Genomic DNA, 19,105 nt, shown 5'->3' with positions numbered 1-19,105 from the left:
CAGACCTGCCAGAGATGGGATCGTGCTGCCAGAGAGAAACCTCGCCAGCTTCCCAAGAACAAATAGGCCCCTCAAGCTCGGCCCTGGGCCACCCAGCCCCACAAAGCAAACCCCCTGATTGCTCCTGCTCTTGAATTATCAGTATTCTGCTTCTTTCCTGGCTTCTGGACAGATCTGAAAAGGATGGGGGAGCTGGGGGCTGGAAGGAATACCGGGCTACCTTAGTAGACTCACCCACTGAGCCCTGGAGACTCTGAGAGAAATTAGATATGACCTACTGTGGTTAAATGGGTTTGGAAATATTTGAGAAGTCATGACCCACTGGATTTCGGATTGTCTGAGGCATGACTTTCCAGGAAAGATGCATTTTATTGGATTACTCCTCTGGGAGCAGGGGCATACTCACTTCATCTCGCTTTGCCACCACAGAACCCTTCCAAGGACCAAACACAACCCTCCAAGTTGGATCCCTGATGCCCAGCTCAGAGACTAAGCTCAACAAGCTCTCGAAATCTCAACAGACTGACTCCTAGCAAGCCTCCCTCTCTGTGTGCTGGAGTCTCAGCCCCACCCCCTTAAACTGACTTTATTAAATGCTGTATGTCGGTGAGCATTCACCCTTTTCCCAGAGCAGAGCAGCCTGGGGTACCTAAGCTTCCTCCTTCCAGACCCCACTCTGGGTCTGGGCCCTCTGCTGTAGCCCTATAGCCTCCTTCCTGTCCCAGGAGCTACCCTCTTTAAAGAGTCAAATGCCATAGTGGACTCAGGACAGGGGTGGGCAGGGAGAGGGAAGAGGCCTTTCAAAGCATGAACCAGGGAGACAAGCCCCGTTCAGACCTCCAAAAGAACTGAGACCACCAGAGGTCAGCTGGTAAGAGAGGCTGGGGTTTTCTACCTGCCCCTCAACATGTATCACATCTGAAATCCTTTGTTTCAAGTTTGGTTTATCTGTTTCTTGGGAAGGAAAAGACTTGAAGCCTGCCTGTGACAATCAGTTATATGTTAGTATGAAATACTCCATTCACAAGGGATAGGCTGAGCTGGGAGTGTTGTGTCTAAACACATCCAGGGACAGAAAAGCAGAAGGGGCTAGAAGAAGGAGCCCTCCACTGAAAGTTAGGAGGCCTGGCTTCTAGCTACAAGCATGCTGTGTGACCTTGTGTGACCCAAACAACCTGTCTGGGCTAACATCTGTGACTGTAAGGCCCTCCAGCTCTATCATTTCCAAGCAAAAAATGACTCAAGCCTGGAGAAAGGAAAGGAAGCAGGAAGGAGAGAGAAAGACAACAAGGAAGAGGATTGTGATGAGGAAAAGCAGAAGGGCTCCAAGAGTGAATTCAGAACCTGCAGATCCTGGTAGAAGAGGCCAAGCCATCTGTGCTGCTATCCTGAGCAGCACTAGCCCCTTATGTCTGCCTGACTTGGACTTGGGTAGCCAAGGGCCAGGGAGGAGCAGGTACCTGGTCAAGTCAGGAGTCACAGAACTCAGAGGGGGCCAAGGGGGTTAAAAATGAGACCATTTTCGGGCAGTCCAAATAATGCACCAGAGGCTCTGCCCCAGTCTCCCTGCCTAATGCCCAGAGCTTGGACCTGTGGGCCCATCCCACTGGTGCTGGAAGTTAAGGCCTGGGGAAGCCCAGAGAAGGGTAGTCAGGTGGGGTAGAGGAAGCATGCTGCCTCTTCTTCCCAGAGTCAGTCACCTCACACCAGCCCCTCACCCACATCCTCTTCACCACATTATCCCCAGATATCACGCTCGAGACTCTCATTGGCCCTTGGCAGGAAGTCCTCATAGCCCCACAGGCAATTCCCACCCAAGGCTCAGCCAAGCAGAGCACTGTAGGCGCCTCATCCGTGATAAGCGGGCCTGCCCCAGGAGCCAGGATTGGCCCACACCTCTCAGGCTGCTCTGTTCTCTCAGCAGAACTCTGCCAAGTTCTTTATCCCTATGCCAGCTGCTCCAGGGGTGCAATGGCAATAGCCCTCCATCTGCTCTGCCTCATAAGCAGCAGGACAACAGGGAGCTGATATAGGTGGGTGGGTCCCGGCAGAAAAGGCTTCAAGGGCAGCAGTTCTCCATTCATGCTCAGATCTATCTGCTGACCTGGGTCAGAGAGCATCTCTCCAGGAGTGATGACTGCCTTAGGGGGTCAGAAGGAAAACGAAAGCACTTTGCAGCGTTCACCCGTTTATTGCCTTCATAGGGTGGGTGAAGAGGGGGAAGAGGTAGGGTGAGACAGGGGTGCCTCAGCTGAGCGGAAGCAGCTGACCCCTGAGTGCCAGCTCCATCTGGTCACAGCTGGCCAGAAAGGTGCAAGGGGTGTGGACTGAGTGAGCAATGGAGGTGCGGGTACCTCCATGGCCCCACCCCCTCGGGCCGTCCTCCCACACCCTGGCTAGCTGGATTGGTGGAAAGGGGAGTGCCCGCCCTCTCCGGTCACGCCTGGGGCGGGTCCTGGTTGAAGGGCCGGAACACAAGGAAGATGGGCTTGTCCGGAGTCAGGATGAGGTTGAAGATGGTGTTCACATCACCGATCTGCTGCATTTCAACCTTGAAGTTCTCCAGAATCTGAGAAAGAGGGGTAGTGGGCTTAGGGGAGAGGCGGGGCAGGTCTGTCTCCCCCAGCCCAGGCTCATTCACCTGGGAGCAGTTGCGTGTGATGTGAGATGCTCCAAGTGGGTCTGCCTCCAGCTCCTACTCAACCCTGTGCAGAGCCTGAAAATACCACTAGCACTCTGTCCCCCTGGTTCAGGCTTTCACTTTGGTTTCTACGAAACCTTTTCCACCCCACCCTCCTCCCATCATAAGTTCTGTGGGAACTTATGGCCAGGGAGCCCCCGTGGATGGTGAGTGGATTTGCCCCCAAAGGAGACCGCAGGAGGCTGTGGGGGAGGGGAGACCAAGTCCTGGGAGACAGATGTCCCCAGGTCAGACTCACGTGGATGAGGAAGAGGGTCATCTCCAGCTCGGCGATCCGCCGGCCCACGCACTGCCGCACTCCCCAGCCGAAGCCCAGGTTCCGGAAGTGGATGAGGTCCTTGTCTTTACCCAGCCACCTGGTTGGGTCAAACTTGTCCGGATTGGAGAAGAAGGCAGGGTCTCGGCCCATGGCATAGATGGCCACTTGCACCAGTGTCTGAGGACAAGGTGAGCTGAGGTCTGAGTAGGCCTTACCTCCTCACACCCAGAACAATACCAGCACAGCATATTACCCACTATGTGATCTTGAATAAGGCCCCACCTCTCCCTGAGCCTCGCCCATCCAACGGGCACCACCAAAGACACTAGGCTGGGGATGGGCCAAGGGATTGTCGTGCCCCTTTCCTCAGTCCCAGAGGACCCTCAGAAACCCAGGCAGCCCGTGGAATCTCCCTCCTAACCTAGAAGTCCAGCAACATCCCAAAACCACCGTCCACTGTGACCATCCCTTCTGCCCTTCATTCACACTTGGACCACTGCTGCCAAGGACCCCACCAGCCAGCCCCAGGAAGAAAGGCAGGACAGAAGCCCTCCTTGCCACTATCTTATGCAATTGCAGTCTGCCTCTGGCCTCCCCTGTCTGATTGACAGAGCCTGCAGCCTTCTTGCCACACCTACCTTGGCAGGAATCAGGTAATCTTGAAGAACCAAGTCACTTTCAGGGTATCTCTGCAGGGTCACGGAGATAGGGTGGAGTCTGCCAGTGGAAAGCATTCAGAAGCTGGTGCCCCAAGGCCTGGACAAAGGCCCGGCCCCCAGCATGGCAGCTCAGCTCCAGCTGCAGCACCCCGGCAGGGGGTGGTGTTCTGGAGGCAGGACCCCTCCTCCCCATTCCCAGCTGTCTTCCCCAGACTCCTCACTTTCTGCTACCCATTTTCTCCACCAGCCCATCCTTGTAACCCTGTGCTCAGGCAGCACCCTATCCCTGCCCAGGGATTTGAGGGAGTAGGGTGGGGCAGGGCAGGCATAGGTGGGAGTGGACTTGCCTCAGCGTCTCCTTGATGCTAGCTTTGAGAAGTGGCACCATTTGCAGCATCTTGCTTATGTCGCCCTCTGCCTGGCGTCGGGCATTCAGAACCTCCTCCCGCAGCATCTCCTGCACATTCAGGCTACGTGCCATCTCGTACAAGTGCCACTGCAACGTCATGGATGTCTGGTGGAGAGTGTGGGGGTGCAGAAAACCCAAAGGGCTGGTTACTCATGCGGCATCTAGTTCATTGCCAAACACTTCCCCTCACCCTTGTCTGGGGACCTAGAAACCACTATCCACATAAAGCAAACCACAATTCAGAAGGCAAATGTCAGGACTTCCCTGGTGATCTGGTGGCTAAGACTCTGCATTCTCAATGCAGGGGTGGCCCAGCTTCAACCCCTAGTCAGGGAACTAGATCCTGCATGCTGCAACAAAGACCTGGTGCAGCCAAATAAATACTTTTTTAAATTTTTTTTTTAAGGCAAATGTCCAAGAAGTTTTTCTTGTGGTCCAAGCAGGAATGTTTGGGGCAGCACTTATCCCTGCCCTCCCTACTCACATCACCAGAGCCCTCTCATCTTCCCAGCCAGTAGAGGGTCATCCCCTAATTAATGCCTTCTTCCAAAGGACTCCAGAGGCCTTAAGAGGCCAAATCCTACTTCTGTAATGGTTGTACTCCTGATGACTGCCGTTCCTCTTGAAATGCCTGTTAAATGAGCAGCCCTCTCTCCAGCAGAACTTCCCTCTAATGTAGCATCTGCCTATAGTAGTATAGCATAAAATGATGCTCAAAAATGCTGAAACCAGAACAACCAGACCTCTTTTATGTCAGAGTTGCAATTAGCATGTGGTCTATACTGAGACTGACCAGCTAATCTCAGAGCTAATGTAGTGAGTGTTAACTTTCACTGGAGGTATGAGTGATCCTCCTCAGGCCCCATAGTACAGATTCTTCAGTGATGGAACTGGAATATGTCCTAGGGCTAGACACACAGTGTTGGCATATTAACTTGCCAAGGATCATATTTTGGTCCAAGAGGTTTGGACATGCTTCCTCTTCCTCTCAGTGGAAGCAATCGTGAAAAAAAAAAAAAATGCCATCCAGTCACTTCCCAGCTTGAAATCCTTGCCTGGATCCCTGGAGTCCCCAGATCAAGTCCAGAGGCTGTGACCAGACCCATGGACCCCCTCCAACAGCTGCCGGTTGCTCCCAGCCCACTGCCACCTCTCTCCAGCATGCTCCAGCCACCTTGAGCTACACGCAGCTCCTGAAGCCCAGAAATCTTCCTCATGCCATTCCCTTTTCCTACAGTTCCCTTCCCCAGCCTTGGAAGCAGGTGTGTACCCCTCCCTTAAGGCTCAGATCAAATGCATGTAATTGTCTCACTCCTTCCAAGCCCTGACACAGCGTGGGTACTCAAGAGATACTTGTGTAATAAGCAACAGGGCTGAATCACAAGGCATCAGGTACTGACAACACTGAGAAAAGAGGAGACCGACATGGCTTTTGGAGAATGAGGAGAGAGACTACTGGCTGTATTCAACTAAGTTAGGGCTTCCCTGGTGGCTCAGATGGTAAAAGAATCTGCCTGCAATGCACGAGACCTGGGTTTGATCCCTGGAGAGGGGAACGGCTACCCACTCCAGTATTATTGCCTGGAGAATTCCATGCACAGAGGAGCCTGGTGAGCTATAGTCCATGGGGTGGAATAGAGTCAGACATGACTGAGTGACTTTCACTTTCACTTTTCACCTTCACCTGAATTACTGGTTGTGTGACCTTAATGAAGTTCCTTAACCTCTCTGTGCCCCAGTTTCCTCATCTCAACAGAGGGGAGCAGTAACATACTGCAAAGTGTTGTTTGTGAATGCTAAACGAGTTAAAAGAGTTAATGTGAAAAGCTTAGGCTCCTGCTTGCTGTATAGTGCTTGCTTTATAAATGTTACCCAAGAATAACAGCTGCTCTGGTGCAGGTGAGCTTTTAGCGGGGAATCCCTTTTACATGACTGACAATGAACTATGTTTAAAATATGCTCAAAGTCTCCATCTGCAGCCCAGGAATGGAAACTCCTGCATTAGAGGTTAGAGCACAATGTAAATAGAATACCTAGGAAATGAAGTTATTCACCCAGGGGCTTTGTCACCGGCTTCTCCCCAGTCCTGAAATGCTATCTCCTCTCTCTCCTCCTGGCACAAGAGGGAAGAGACGTTGACTGCTCTGTGGAGTGCTCTCCCTGTCCTGCAAGGCCACGATGGTCTCTCCCCTCTTCTTAGCATTGTCAGCACCCAGTACCTCGTCATCCAGCCCTATAAGGTGAAGAGGTGGTCGTCTGGGCCCATGCTGCCTCCTTGTCCTGGGCTGAATTGTGTCCCTCCCAAATTCATATGTTGAAGTCATAACCCCCAGCACCTCACAGTGTGACTGTATTTGAAGAGAGGGCCTTTAATAAGGTAACTAAGGTAAAACAAGAGCTTCCCTGGTAGCTCAGCAGTATAGAATCCGCCTGCCAATGCAGGAGACACGGTTCGATCCCTGAGTCAGGAAGATCCCCTGGAGGAGGAAATGGCAACCCACTCCAGTATTCTTGCCTGGGAAATCCCATGGACAGAGGAGCCTGGCAGGCTGCAGTCCATGGGGTTGCAAAAGAGGCGGACACAACTTAGCTACTAAACAAGGTAAAATGAGGTCATATGGGGGGTCCCTAATCGAATAGGATTGGTGTCCATGTAAGAAGAAAAGGAAATGTTAGTTGCGGCACAGGAACTCTTAGTTGAGGTATGTGGGATCTTGTTTCCCAACCAAGGATCGAATCCAGGCCCCCTACATTGAAAGCAAGGAATCAGAGTTCAAATGCTGCAACTAAAGATCCTGCATGCTGCCACTAAGACCCAGCTCAACCAAATAAATAAATATTTTTTTGAAAAGAAAAGGAAGGAAATAGGGGAAATCATATGAAGATGTAGGTAGAAGACAGCCATCAACAAGCCAGGCAGAGGGGCTTCAGAAGAACGCAACCTTGCTGATACCTTGATCCAGAATTATGAGACACTACACTTTTGTGGTTTAAGTCACCCAGTCTGTACTACTTTATCATGGTACCTCTCACAAACTTATACATGCTTCCTGTCTGAGCCATTTAGGATATCTGAGGTCTGCTGTATTCATCTTTATAGTCTTGGGGCCTGAATCATAACTAGCAATCAAGAAACGCTAATGAATTAACCCTCACCATCACATTCGCTTGAGGAAGTTTAAGGTTTAGGAAAAGGGAAGGCACACAGGACAGAGAAATTTTGACATTCAAGAACAGAAGCTTCTGGGACTTCCCTGAAGGTCTAATGGTTAAGACTCCACGTTCCCAGTGCAGACGGTCCGGGTTCAATCCCTGGTCAGGGAACCAGACCCTACAGGCCACAATTAAAGATCCCACGTGCCACAACTAAAGATCCCACGTGCCACAACCAAGTCCTGACACAGCTAAATTAATACAGTAAAATAAATACTAAAAAAGAAGTTTCTTGGATATTATTCTACCTGTGGACCTCTGGAAGACACCGTGCATGATGCCTTCAGACACTGGGGGCATCAAGGGGGACTGAGGTCTGGAAGAGGGGGCATGGAAGGCAACAAAAAGATTTGGAGGGCAAGCCCAGGGCAAATTCCACTGGTTGGTTGGCTCCCAGCTGCTCAGAGACCTGCCTGCCTTCCTGATACCAAGTGAGCTGTGTCACCCACCTGAACCTAGTCACGCCCTCTTCATTAGCAAAGGAAAAATGGTGGATCAGCCTCAAGGCACGCTCAGTGGATGACTGACTTGAGCTCCCTCTCCCAGAAGATTAGCATCTAGGAAGTGGGGTCAGGAGGGGGAGATGGAGCCTTCATGGACAGGGGTTTCAGACAATGAGGAAGGCTGTGGGGAAGGGGCGCAGGAAGGGACCGGATGTACCCCTACGGCCACCTCACTGGGTCCTCACCGTGTCCACACCCCCGGCCAGCATCTCCGTAATATTGGCCTTGACATCCTCCAAGAGCATCTTCTCACTTTTCAGGAGGCAGTAGAGGATGCCTGGGTAATTCCTAAATTCTGTTTTCTGTCTCAGATCCTGGTAGAAGATCTCAGTGTATTTTTCAGCTGTGGGGCAGAAAGAAAGAAAACAGAGAGAGGCCAGGAATTTCCCTGGCTGTGCAGGGGTTAAAAATCCATGCTTCTCCTGCAGGGGAGCACAGACTCAATCCCTGGGCAGGGAAATAAGATCCCACATGTTTCCAGGTGGCCAAAAGAAGAAAAGGAAAAAGCAGCAAGGCTCTCGCAGAGGGGCAAGAAGGAGCACAAGGGCTTGAGGATTCTGGAGCCCTGCACTTTCTTAGCTGCTGTTTCTTTGAGGAGCACGCTCTATAAAGTTCCTCATACCTGTTTGTTTTTTTTTAATTATTAATTATTTAGGGTAAATGCTATCATGCCCATTTTACAGATAAGGAAACAGAAGTCCATCTAAGATAATAACTTGCACAAAGTCACAAGGGTGTCCGGGCAGAGGCAGGATTTAACTCCAGACCTGGCATCATCACCACATCCCAGTCAGCCTTCTCCACCCTGTCACCAAAGCCCTGCTCTGTCACTAAGCACAGCTGTGTCTGAAATGCTGATCTTTAACCCATGTTGGGAATCCCAGGCTCCTTGGAAGAATACAATAGACCTCTTTAATCCTCTTTCTTCAGAAAAATCTGATCATCCCCAGGAGCCAGCTTTCTGCCTACCACATTCAGGGGTTCCTGGTCCTTCCTGATGGCCATCCGTGGGTTTTCTATGCGGCAAGTCGTAACTTGGGACAAAGCGGCAGGCCAAGGTCTGAGGCTCCCAACTGACTTTCTCTCTCCCTCTGTGTCTTTCTCCCCACTCCCCCAACCCTCAACCTTCCAACCCAGGCCTGGATTTCCCATCTCCAGAGGCAGACAGGACTCTCCTGGCTCCCACCTATGACTGCCCAGGGTACAGCCCTCACCTTTATTGAAAATTGTGTCCCATGCGGCTACATGGTCCCTCCAAGTCTTGGTTCTGAACAGACGGTACAGTTCTGGAGGGAGGTTGAGCAGAGGGACACTGGTATGGAACATCTTGTAGACGGCATCAATGAACTTCTGGGCCTCGGTGTTCACTGTGTCCTCCAGCATCCCCAGGCGCTCCCCAAACATGACATTGGTGATGGCTGCAAAGTTGAAGAGTCTCATCCAACCTGACCATCTGACAGCCTCAGCTCCCAGGAAACTATCGCCCCCCGCCCCTCCCCAACACATGGAAGCCCTTGCATCCAACCTTAGCCTCCTTCAGTAAAGAAACTGAGAGCTGAGTCCCAAAGGGCTGAGATTGTAGGAATAAGGAAAGCTGCCTTTGTGGCAGTCAATCAGGCCCTTCAGAGGGTCATAGGACAGACCCTAAAAAAGGATCCCTCAAGTGGGAGGCAGAGCCTCCAGCACGGCTGAGAAAAGGCTCAGGCTGGGCGGAAACTGCTCTGTCCCCCTTCCACCAGCGCCCCCCAGCAGCCTCTCAGCTTTCCTCCTGGGAAGAGAGACTTCTCATCTACAACTGACCAGAGTGGCTAAATACTTCCTGGAACAGGTCAGATGGGTGCCTGGGGGGACATTAGTCCCCAGTAACTGGCCATCCAGGGCCTACTCTGGCTGGTCATAAGAAGTCACAACAACCCTCAAGGGTTTCCTGCCTCTTGGGTCAGGAATTTTATGCCAAACCCTGGGCACTCCAAGTCTCCTGCAGTGACCACATGACCCCCATCAAGCCACAGGGCCTTTGCATGTGCTGTTCCTTCTGCCTGCACTGTCCAACCTCTTTATTCCATCTGGAAAATTCCTACACATCCTCCAATACCCTGTTTCAATTACCCACCCAACCCTCCCCTCTCCTCCCAGACTTCGAAGGGAAGCTCTGTCCCAAGAGAGAGATTTGCTGAATGAAAGGCCAAGTCAAACCCTGGCTTTTGGAGGAAACTGGTGACAGGGACCCACATTTTAGAAATTCTTGCCCCCATATCATGAATCAGATGAGAGTGTGCAGCTCTCCCCCGGGTAGCTGATGACAGAGAATGTGTTCAGCGGCTCCTCCCAGAAACCAATCCTGACACTTCTTCAGAGTCTATGCTGGGTCTCAAGGTGAGATGCTAGGTTCTCCCATCCCCAGGACTGTGGCCAGGTAGATTCCAGTTCCTTACACTCAAAAGCAAAGTGAAACAGGTCTTCCTTGATGTCCCCTACAAACTTTCCGGAGCCCTGCTGCTTGATGCGCTTGTGCAGGAGGCTGACGAAGTCCTGAGACACTGGATTCAGCAGTGGGATGAAGTTCTTTATTGCCTCTGGAGCCATCACCTCCGTGTTCAGGACCACCCGGTCTTTCTTCCAGGCTCCTGACTTCCTGGAAAAACATGGGCCCTCGGGCCCTCATGGTCACAAACCCCAGGCCTAGCAAACACAGAGGGGGCTGACTAGGCTTTCCCAGGAGGCTGAGCCACAGCTCGAAGTCCAGCGCTCACATCCACAGCCCTCCCTGCCCTACCCTCCTCCCAGCTTCTGCCTGGCCTAGGCAGGACAGAGGGGAGGGAATAGGGAGGCTTGTGTGACAGAAAAAAAAAAAAAAAAAAAGCTGAAGATCAAACCCCCAACCGTGCTCGACTGCCTCTGCTGCTGCTGCTGCTTTAAACAAGATGGAAATCCTATTCTTAGAGCCTTTAAGTAACTGTCAAGCCCTCTAGTCTTGGCCTCTGCTACAGATCTGCCCTCCCCACCACTTCTGCTTCCTCCTGGTCAATCTCACCTCCTACCATTCAAGGCTCCCTCTACATCACCTTTTCTGGCCCCTGCACAACTGACCAACCTCTGTACCCCCAGCACGTCTCATTACTTTCATTGGTGGGGAATCTCAGGTGCCCAGAATTGGGTTAATACCCATTCCTATTCACAGCTTACAGCCCTTTCTTGAAAATAGATCCGTGCAAAGCCCTCTTTGTTATTTGGGGGCTTTTTATGTTTACAAGAATGTTATTATAAACTCACAATCCAACATGAATACTAGAAGCTTGATGATAACTTTCAGATGCCAACCCGGTCCCCCCACATCCTGCCTCCCTGCCTCCCAACCTGAATCTCTTCTTTGCTTTTGTAAATAGTTTTATCTGATCAACATATATTTCCAAAACGTGCTTTTAAAAAAATGCATGCTTGTTTTCAATTTCTTATAAAAGCTGTCATGACTTGCTTTTTTCACTCAATTTATATCTCTAAGTATCATCTGTATTGTTGTGAGACACTGAGTCTGTTCTTGTTGACTGGGGCCTGCCACCGTCACTCGTTTCATGCTCCTGTTAGGCATTTAGGTGACTTCCCGGTTTTTGCTATTATGAACAACTGCATTGCAAACATCTTAGTACATATCTGTCTCGGTGGGTGGGGTGGGGGTATTCTTTGGAGTATATTCCTGAGAGCAGAATGACTGCATTTTAAGTATGGGTTTATAATGGCTGCATTATAAACATTCAACAGCAGGAAGTAATGTCCAACCATTTTCCAAAGTGGTGACATCGGTTTTCAGTCCCACTAGCAAGCTAGGAGCACTCTAGTTGCTCCATATCCTCATCAACATTTGTTATGGTCACATTTTCTTTTTTTGATGAGCAATTTGGTGGAAAATGGTATCTACTGCATTTAGATACACTGATTTGTTCATGCTTCTTACTGCTCCTTTAGACTATAAGGGACTCTCCTAGGGGCAGGGCCCTGCCCTACTTGTCACTCAGAGTCCGGCACCAGGACTGGCACATATGAGGCACTCAATAAAATGGGTCTTACTGGATGAACCAGTGAATGAGAACTTTTCAAGGTCTTTAATTACTCAGTAAGATCTTCTTCCTGACCATGTTCCTGAAGATTGGCAGGGCAGTTCATCCTCCCCATCATCTGTTTGATGGAGGCAGGAAGATGACAGGGACTTGTCTAGAGGCCCAGCTGTTAACAGAAAGGGCAGGACAAGCACGGCCCCAGCATCTCACCCCCAGCCTTTGCCCTTGCCCCAGCCACCAAGCATCTCCCTCCAGCCCCTGGGAGAGGGCCCAGGACTCACTTAAACAGGACTCCGATGGGTTTCTGATAATACTGGTGATAGGCCAGCCAGGGCGGGATGTCATATCTCTGTGGGTAGGATCCCTCGAACTTAAAGAGATGGGCCACGTCTTCAGGGTGAATGATATAAACTGACTCCAAATTGCCGAGCTTCTCCCTAGAAGGGCAGAAGAGGGGCGCTGTGAAGTCAGGATCTGCGGAGAGTCCCGCAGACCCTGAGCAATCAGGGCACAGGACTCAGCTCCTCTGTAACCACCCTGCGGCTGACAGCACAGCGCGGACGGGCCTGGGAGTGGATCCTGGCCCCTAGTTTCCTCGCTGTACGACCTGAGGCTCCTCCTCCGAGTCTCAGTTTCTTCAGTGGGGATAAATACAGTACCTGCCCGACAGGATTGCTGAGGAACAGGATGATATGAAATCTATGAGTGTGACTGCTGTTGCGTGTGTCTGTGCTCAGTCTGATTTTTTGTGACCTTATGGACTGTAACCCACCAGGCTCCTCTGTTCATGGAATTCTCCAGGGAAGAATACTGGAGTGGGTTGCCAAGCCCTCCTCCAAGGGGTCTTCCTGCCCAGGGACTGAACCCTTGTTCCTCGTGTCTCCTGCATTGGCAGGCGGATGCTTTACTACTGTGCCACCTGGGAAGACATACTCTAAGTAACAGCTTCGTGCTCATCTTATCATCACAGTGACTCCTAGACATCCTCAGGACCAAGGCCACCCCTACCCAGGGCCTCCCCTGGATCATCAGGCCGTCCAGTGTTCATTCTTCCTGTGTGTCTACACTCTCAGCACCCTCCACCCTCTCACCTATGCAGAGCTCAGAAACATGGCACTTCCATGGCAGCTGGGAGTAACCCTGGGCTAGAGTGACTCCACGTAGCTTGCTAGCAGGTCACACACCAGGCCAGGCAGTCCCTTCTAAGCTCTAGGATTGATGTTTTGGGACTGGTCACCCTCCCCCAGGAATTAGACGCCCAACAAAGTACTCTGTCACTATTAAAATAAAACAGAGCTAAATCATCAAGCCCCAGGTATAAATATACCTGAAGACACTTTGCATAGTATTAATGTACAACTGTCATGAAACAACAGAAAATTCTGCTTCTCACTTGTATCTGCCTTTTGCATAAGAAAGTTAATTCAAGATACACTTCAAGGTAAAATATAAAAGCATACAAGTATAAGCCAAATTCTTATTCTCTCCCTCTCTCTACCCTCCTTCCCCTCTCTTCCTTCCTCTCCCTTGAGAATGGAGAGAGAGGGGAAGGGGAGAAGGCGAGGCTGGGGAGTGGGAGAGAGCATGGCTTTAGCCACTAACCCACAGAGCCCAGGCCTATCTTCCCCAAGTCTCCTTGGCCGACCATGTCCTCCCAGAAAATCCCCTCAGTGTTTTTCCAGCTGCCACACATCCTCAAACCACTGACTCCATTAAAAACAGCTAAGCAGAGTCCTTGAAATGCTATTGTTATTATCAATTCTACCTCTGGGAATCTAGCCCAAGGCAGCTATCTGACATCAGTGATGCCTGATGGATGAAAATGTTCATAGAGAAAAAAAATGGATAAGGATGTCTAATAGTTAAAAAAAAAAAAAAAAGAGTGGTCTAAATATCCACTTTAAAAAGCTAGCTGAAAAAAATATGCCTTATCCATACTATGGGCTAATATGCTGCCTTTTAAAATTATATTGAAGAGAGAAAAGAGAAAAGAAGTCCTTGGTACATTGTTATAGGACAACACAAAATAGCATATAAATACATTCACATTCTGAATGGTACATAAATATTATCAAAACTGAGATTGTATTTGATATCAATTTTTCTAAACTATTGAATAAAGAACAGGAATAGACTTGTATTAAGGGAAAGTCCATGAAACTTGTAAATTCCTCATGTTCATTTAGAAGTTTTTATTTCCAGGCTCTAGTTAAAATACTGACACCCTGAATAATATAATAATATGTGTGCTCACTCATGTCCAACTCTTTTCGACCCCATGGACTCTAGCCCGCCAGGCTTCTCTGTCCATGGGATTTCCAGGCAAGAATACTGGAGTGGGTTGCCATGTCCTCCTCCAGGGGATTTTCCTGACCCAGGGATCAAACCCACATCTCTTGCATCTCTGGCATTGGCAGGTGGATTCTTTACCACTAGTGCCCCCTGGAAAGCCTGACACCCTGAACTGGAAGCTAAACAATCAGGGTTCCAGCCCTGGCTTTGCCCTGATGAACTGTGTGACCTTGGCAAGACCCTTCTCTCTGGGTCTCAGTTTTCCCATCTGTGAATTGGGAATAATGCCAAATTTAAGGACAGGTTGCAAGGCTCAAATGAAAGTGACTCGGAAAATAAGGGCTTTATAAAATAAAGAGTTCCTACAAGGGGCTAGGAACAGGAAGGAGGAGGAGGGGAGGAAGTAGGGAATAATGAAAAAATCCATGGAGTAAGACTGGGGAGAGAGGCTTAGAAGGGAGAGAAAGAGACAGACAAAGAAGAGAGACTAAGGAGCAAACTTCTTCCAAACCTAACATTCAGCCTGGGGCTAAGGGGGTGCCCTGTCTCCAACCAGTTCTAAAAAAGCGCTTATAACTGTAAAAGGGGGAATTCCCTGTCAGTCCAGTGGTTACGGCTCAGCACTCCCACTGCAGGGGACACAGGCTCCATCCCTGAAGAGAACTAAGATCCCACAGGCCACACAGTGCATCCCCCCCACCAAAAAATAAATAAGTAAATAAAGTAAAAGTAAAGCGTTATCCTTCCTCATATCCCCTCCCTGCCCTCAACCATCACCTTTGCCACCTCTAATCCCCCTCACCTATGCTCTCAGAAAGGAACCCAAATGTCTCTTGAAGCCCACCTACCTTAGAAACTGCTAAACCAGAACAAGTGAGGCCTCCCTCCCAAGGGCAGCCCCCAGACCTCACCCCCACCCCAGGGCAAGAAGGTGGGGTACAGCGAGGCCAAAAGACCAAAGGCCCTCCCTCCTGGCTGGATGCAAGGCAGATGTTTGGGGAAGAGGGACGGCAGCCAGGCCTAATGGAAGGGACCAATCAGCCACTCAGAGCCCCACAGGCCCAGGGGTGACAAGACCAGCACCCTAGCAGGACGGGCTTCTAGCTGAGTGGTCAGGGCTAGAGTCCTAACCTCTCTGAACTTCCTTCTCCTCTGAAAATGGGGATGACAACCACACCTTGCAAAGTGTCCTGCAGATAATGGAGGTACCGGGGCTTATTCTCTTGGCCTCCCCACCTCCCCAAAGTTTCTAAAGGTGTAGAGCCCGGGGACTGTTGAGGCCTCAGGGCTGGAAAGTGAACCCACTGTCTGGGAAGCATTAACTCTACTCCTGCCACCCCAGGCAGGAAGAAATAAAGTCAGAGGTGAACCAGAGCCTGGAAGGGGAAGGCAGACCTTTCAGGGAGGGGGCCACCACCGGCTTCCCTATCCCGCCAGCCCCCATCCTCTGCCAGGCTTACCTGTAAATGGGGCCATACTTCTGGAAGTTCTCGATGTGGCGAAAGTGGATTCGCTGTGAGCTCTTCTTCCTCCAGAAATGGTACAGGTTAATCCAGCCATTGTCACCAGGGGAGGGGATCTCACTGTAGGGGCGAGGGGTCCTCGTGGAGATGCCAGCTCCCTCTCCAGTGCCCACCCTGTGGTGGCCCCAGCCCTCCCTGCCCGTGTTCAGGAGGGGTGGGCAGGCTTTGACCAGGGCTGAGCGGAGGGGAAGCCCCCTGGCCAGCATGCTGCCCCTACAGCTGCCGCTGTCCCTGCCCGTACTGCAGCATGTGACTCTGGCCCTGGGGCCCTGGGACCCAGCTTATAATCACCAGCTCAAGGCTAAGTGAGAAGCTGACAGGGCGGTCAGCTTCCTCCAGCTGACTCCAGCCCACACAGCTCCTCCCAGACTCGGTACTGTAAAGGAAAGAATGTAGCCCATCATTCCAGTTCTACAAACATCAAGCATCAGCCACAGTGGTCACCTACCTGAGGGAACTCCCTCCCTCAGTGCACCCTGAGGAGACTTCAGGATGAAGAAAAACAGAAAGCATTTGCATTGTACTCGTCCCTAGGTAAGATGTTTATCTAAGGGAAAATTTCCATGACCCCAGATTCTTGCACATATAACTTCTCTGGTGGCTGTCAGTAAAAAATCCACCTGCAATGCAGGAGACGAGGGTTCAGTCCTTGGGTTAGGAAGATCCCAGGGAGAAGGAAGTGGCAACCCACTCTAGTATTCTTGCCTAGAAAATCCCATGGACAGCGGAGCTTGGTGGGCTTCAGTCTATGGGGTCTCAAAAGAGTCAGACAGGACTTAGTGACTGAACAACATCATATATAGAAAAACACTAAAATCATTCACTTGAGGTGTCTGTTGTTTGGGATTAGCAGTAATCTTTTTTTGACTACATATTCATCCCCCTTCTCCCGGCAAAAAAAAAAAAAAAAGATTGATATAAATGCTATCTTTTCCCTTACTTCTTTGGAACAGATCATTGGAGCTGGCTGAGAGCAGTCTCCTAGGCCAAAGTCCTGTAGGGGAGCAAAATCTGCCACCCAAAATATCTCTTTAGAATGCAGATTACTTAAAAACGAAAACAATCAAAGCCCAAAAGACTTAGGAAAAATTGACCTTCCCTCTAACTGCCTGAAGAATTTAAACAGAGGGCCTGTTTCAGGAATCACCAGGGACATCTGCAGAGAATATGGGCTTAGAGATGGAGATGAGACCCCTTTGTATCCCATTATCTCTGCATGGGCCAGCAAACATCTATTTACCAAACATTTGCTATTCCATCTCCATGCCTCTTCAAACCCCTTAAGCCCCTACCTCCAACATCTTCTTTTACGGGAAAAACACAAGATACTGGCCCCAGATAGCTGAGATACAAATGAAAAAAATTATTTCAGTGAGCCCAGACTCTTATAGTTGTTGTTGTTTAGCCGCTCAGTTGTGTCTAGCTCTGCAAGCCCTTTGATTGCAGCACGCCAGGCTTCCCTGTCCTTTACCATCTCCCAGAGCTTGCTCAAACTCATGTCCGTTGAGTCGGTGATGCCATCCAACGATCTCATCCTCTGTCATCCCCTTCTCCTCCTGCCTTCAACCTTTCCCAGCACCAGGGTCTTTTCTAATGAGTCAGCTTTTCGTATCAGGTGGCCAAAATATTGGAGCTTCAGCTTCAGCATCAGTCTTTCCAATGAATAGTCAGGGTTGATTTCCTTTAGAATTGACTTGTTTGATTTCCTTGCAGTCCAAGGGACTCTCTCCAACATCACAGTTCAAAAGCATGAGTTCTTCAGCACTCAGCCTTCTTATTGTCCAACTCTCACATCTATACATGACTACTGGAAAAACCATAGCATTGACTATATGGACCTTTGTCGGCAATGTCTCTGGTTTTAATAGGCTATCTCGGTTTGTCATAGCTTTTCTTCCAAGGAGCAAGTGTCTTTTATTTTCATGGCTGTAGTCACCTTCCTCAGTGATTTTGGAGCCCAAGAAAATAAAGTTATTCACTGTTTCCATGATTTCCGCATTTATTTACCATGAAGTGATGGGACTGGATGCCATGATCTTCATCTTTCGAATGCTGAGTTTTAAGCCAGCTTTTCACTTTTCTCTTTCACCTTCATCAAGGGGCTCTTTAGTTCCTCTTCACTTTCTGCCATGAGGATGATGTCATTTGCACATATGAAGTTATTGATATTTCTCCTGGCAATCTTGGTTCCGGGAATCAAGTTTGTGCTTCATTCAGCCCAGCATTTCACATGATGTACTCTGCATATAAGTTAAATAAGCAGGGTGACTATATACAGCCTTGACATACTCCTTTCCCAATTTTGAACCAGTCCATTGTTCCAGGTACGGTTATAACTGTTGCTTCTTGCATACAGGTTTCTCAGGAGGCAGATAAGATGGCTTGATATTCCCATCTCTTTAAGAATTTTCCACAGTTTGTTATGATTCACACAGTCGAAGGCTTTAGCATAGTCAGTGAAGCAGAAGTAGACTCTAACTTTCCCATGTATAGAAAAGTGCTAAATTCATTAACTTAGGATATCTGGTTTCCTTTAATTATATCATTTTGATGTTCAGACTACATGCCCTTTGTTACAAAACTTCTATATAACCTGGCTCCTTGCCTCACCTCCTCAGAGAAGTTCTCTCAGGGTCACTTGAGATGCTGTCTCCCAGGCTTAAAGTCCTAAAAATTCCCACCAAATAAAAACATATTTCTCAACTTTTAGGTTATGACTATTTTTTAATTAGACAGTATTTAAGGTGACAGTTTCAAGTATTTCAGAGTGTTAGTTTTTCTGGATCTCTCCCATTTATGTGTGTTGTTAAACTTCGTTTTATTTTCTTCTGATGAGACCTCACTCTCATGTCAATTTCATTCTTAGACCCGCGAGAGGAACCTAGAAGGGCAGAGGGAAATTTCTTCCTCCCCAAGAGCTGGCAACAAGGGTGGGATGCAGCTTTACTGGCTGGACACTACTCACTTCAAAGCTGCTACAGTTAAGAGACCCTAGGATGACTGACAAAATTTAAGAATTCTTACGATGCCTGTCTCCTGAATCTCTATCTTCTAGATCTATTGGAAACAAGAGTGGTAAGTTTTTCTCTTTCCTAAAATAGATTATCTGGAGAAAACAGATATAGGGCTAACTGGATTTGGTGACTCTTGGCTTGAAATTTGGCAGAGTACTCTCGATTTGTTGATTCTTTTCCTCTCAGAAGTTGTCACTGTTCTCCTTGTCTGTTTTTTGTGTCCTTTGTCCTAAGGAAGAAAATCATTCATCTGATTAGGTTTTCCTTTCGTCTTGTTCTGTGTCTTGAGAGCTTGGCTTGTAAACCAGTGAGAATACTCTCTATTTTCTCTACCATCTCTGGCAGGTGCACTTTTGCTGTTGTTGTTCAGACACTAAGTCTAATCTGTCTCTTTGTGGTCCCATGGGTTACAGCATGCCAGGCTCCTCTGTCCTCTACTATCTCCTGGAGTTTGCTCAAATTCATGACTATTGAGTT

The 19,105-nt window shown here is 49.3% G+C and overlaps 1 protein-coding gene across 1 annotated transcript; it reads right to left on the bottom strand.

The window, feature by feature from the left end:
* Positions 1 to 2,437: 2,437 nt before the first annotated feature.
* LOC128066929 (cholesterol side-chain cleavage enzyme, mitochondrial) lies at positions 2,438 to 15,820 on the bottom strand. The gene is made up of 9 exons (XM_052660055.1): positions 15,552 to 15,820; positions 12,081 to 12,236; positions 10,180 to 10,379; positions 8,959 to 9,162; positions 7,930 to 8,087; positions 3,967 to 4,133; positions 3,599 to 3,677; positions 2,940 to 3,137; positions 2,438 to 2,569 (listed from the first exon to the last, which is right to left on the bottom strand). Exons 1-9 carry the CDS (start codon positions 15,818 to 15,820, stop codon positions 2,438 to 2,440), a joined length of 1,563 nt encoding a protein of 520 aa, XP_052516015.1.
* Positions 15,821 to 19,105: the final 3,285 nt, after the last annotated feature.

Source organism: Budorcas taxicolor, chromosome 21 (genome assembly GCF_023091745.1).
Source record: "Budorcas taxicolor isolate Tak-1 chromosome 21, Takin1.1, whole genome shotgun sequence".
In the NCBI taxonomy this organism is placed as follows: Eukaryota; Metazoa; Chordata; class Mammalia; order Artiodactyla; family Bovidae; genus Budorcas; species Budorcas taxicolor.
The sequence above is the reverse complement of the archived record's forward strand: the minus strand, read 5'-3'. Positions and strand labels throughout refer to the sequence as shown.

Coding starts and splice junctions, on each gene's coding strand:
- LOC128066929 (XM_052660055.1), bottom strand. CDS start 15,820: ATGCTGGCCAGGGGGCTTCCCCTCCGCTCAGCCCTGGTCAAAGCCTGC. Junction 10,380..12,080: donor CCCATCGGAGTCCTGTTTAA/GTGAGTCCTGGG, acceptor ATGTTTTTCCAG/GAAGTCAGGAGCCTGGAAGA. Junction 3,138..3,598: donor ATTACCTGATTCCTGCCAAG/GTAGGTGTGGCA, acceptor CCTTGTCCTCAG/ACACTGGTGCAAGTGGCCAT.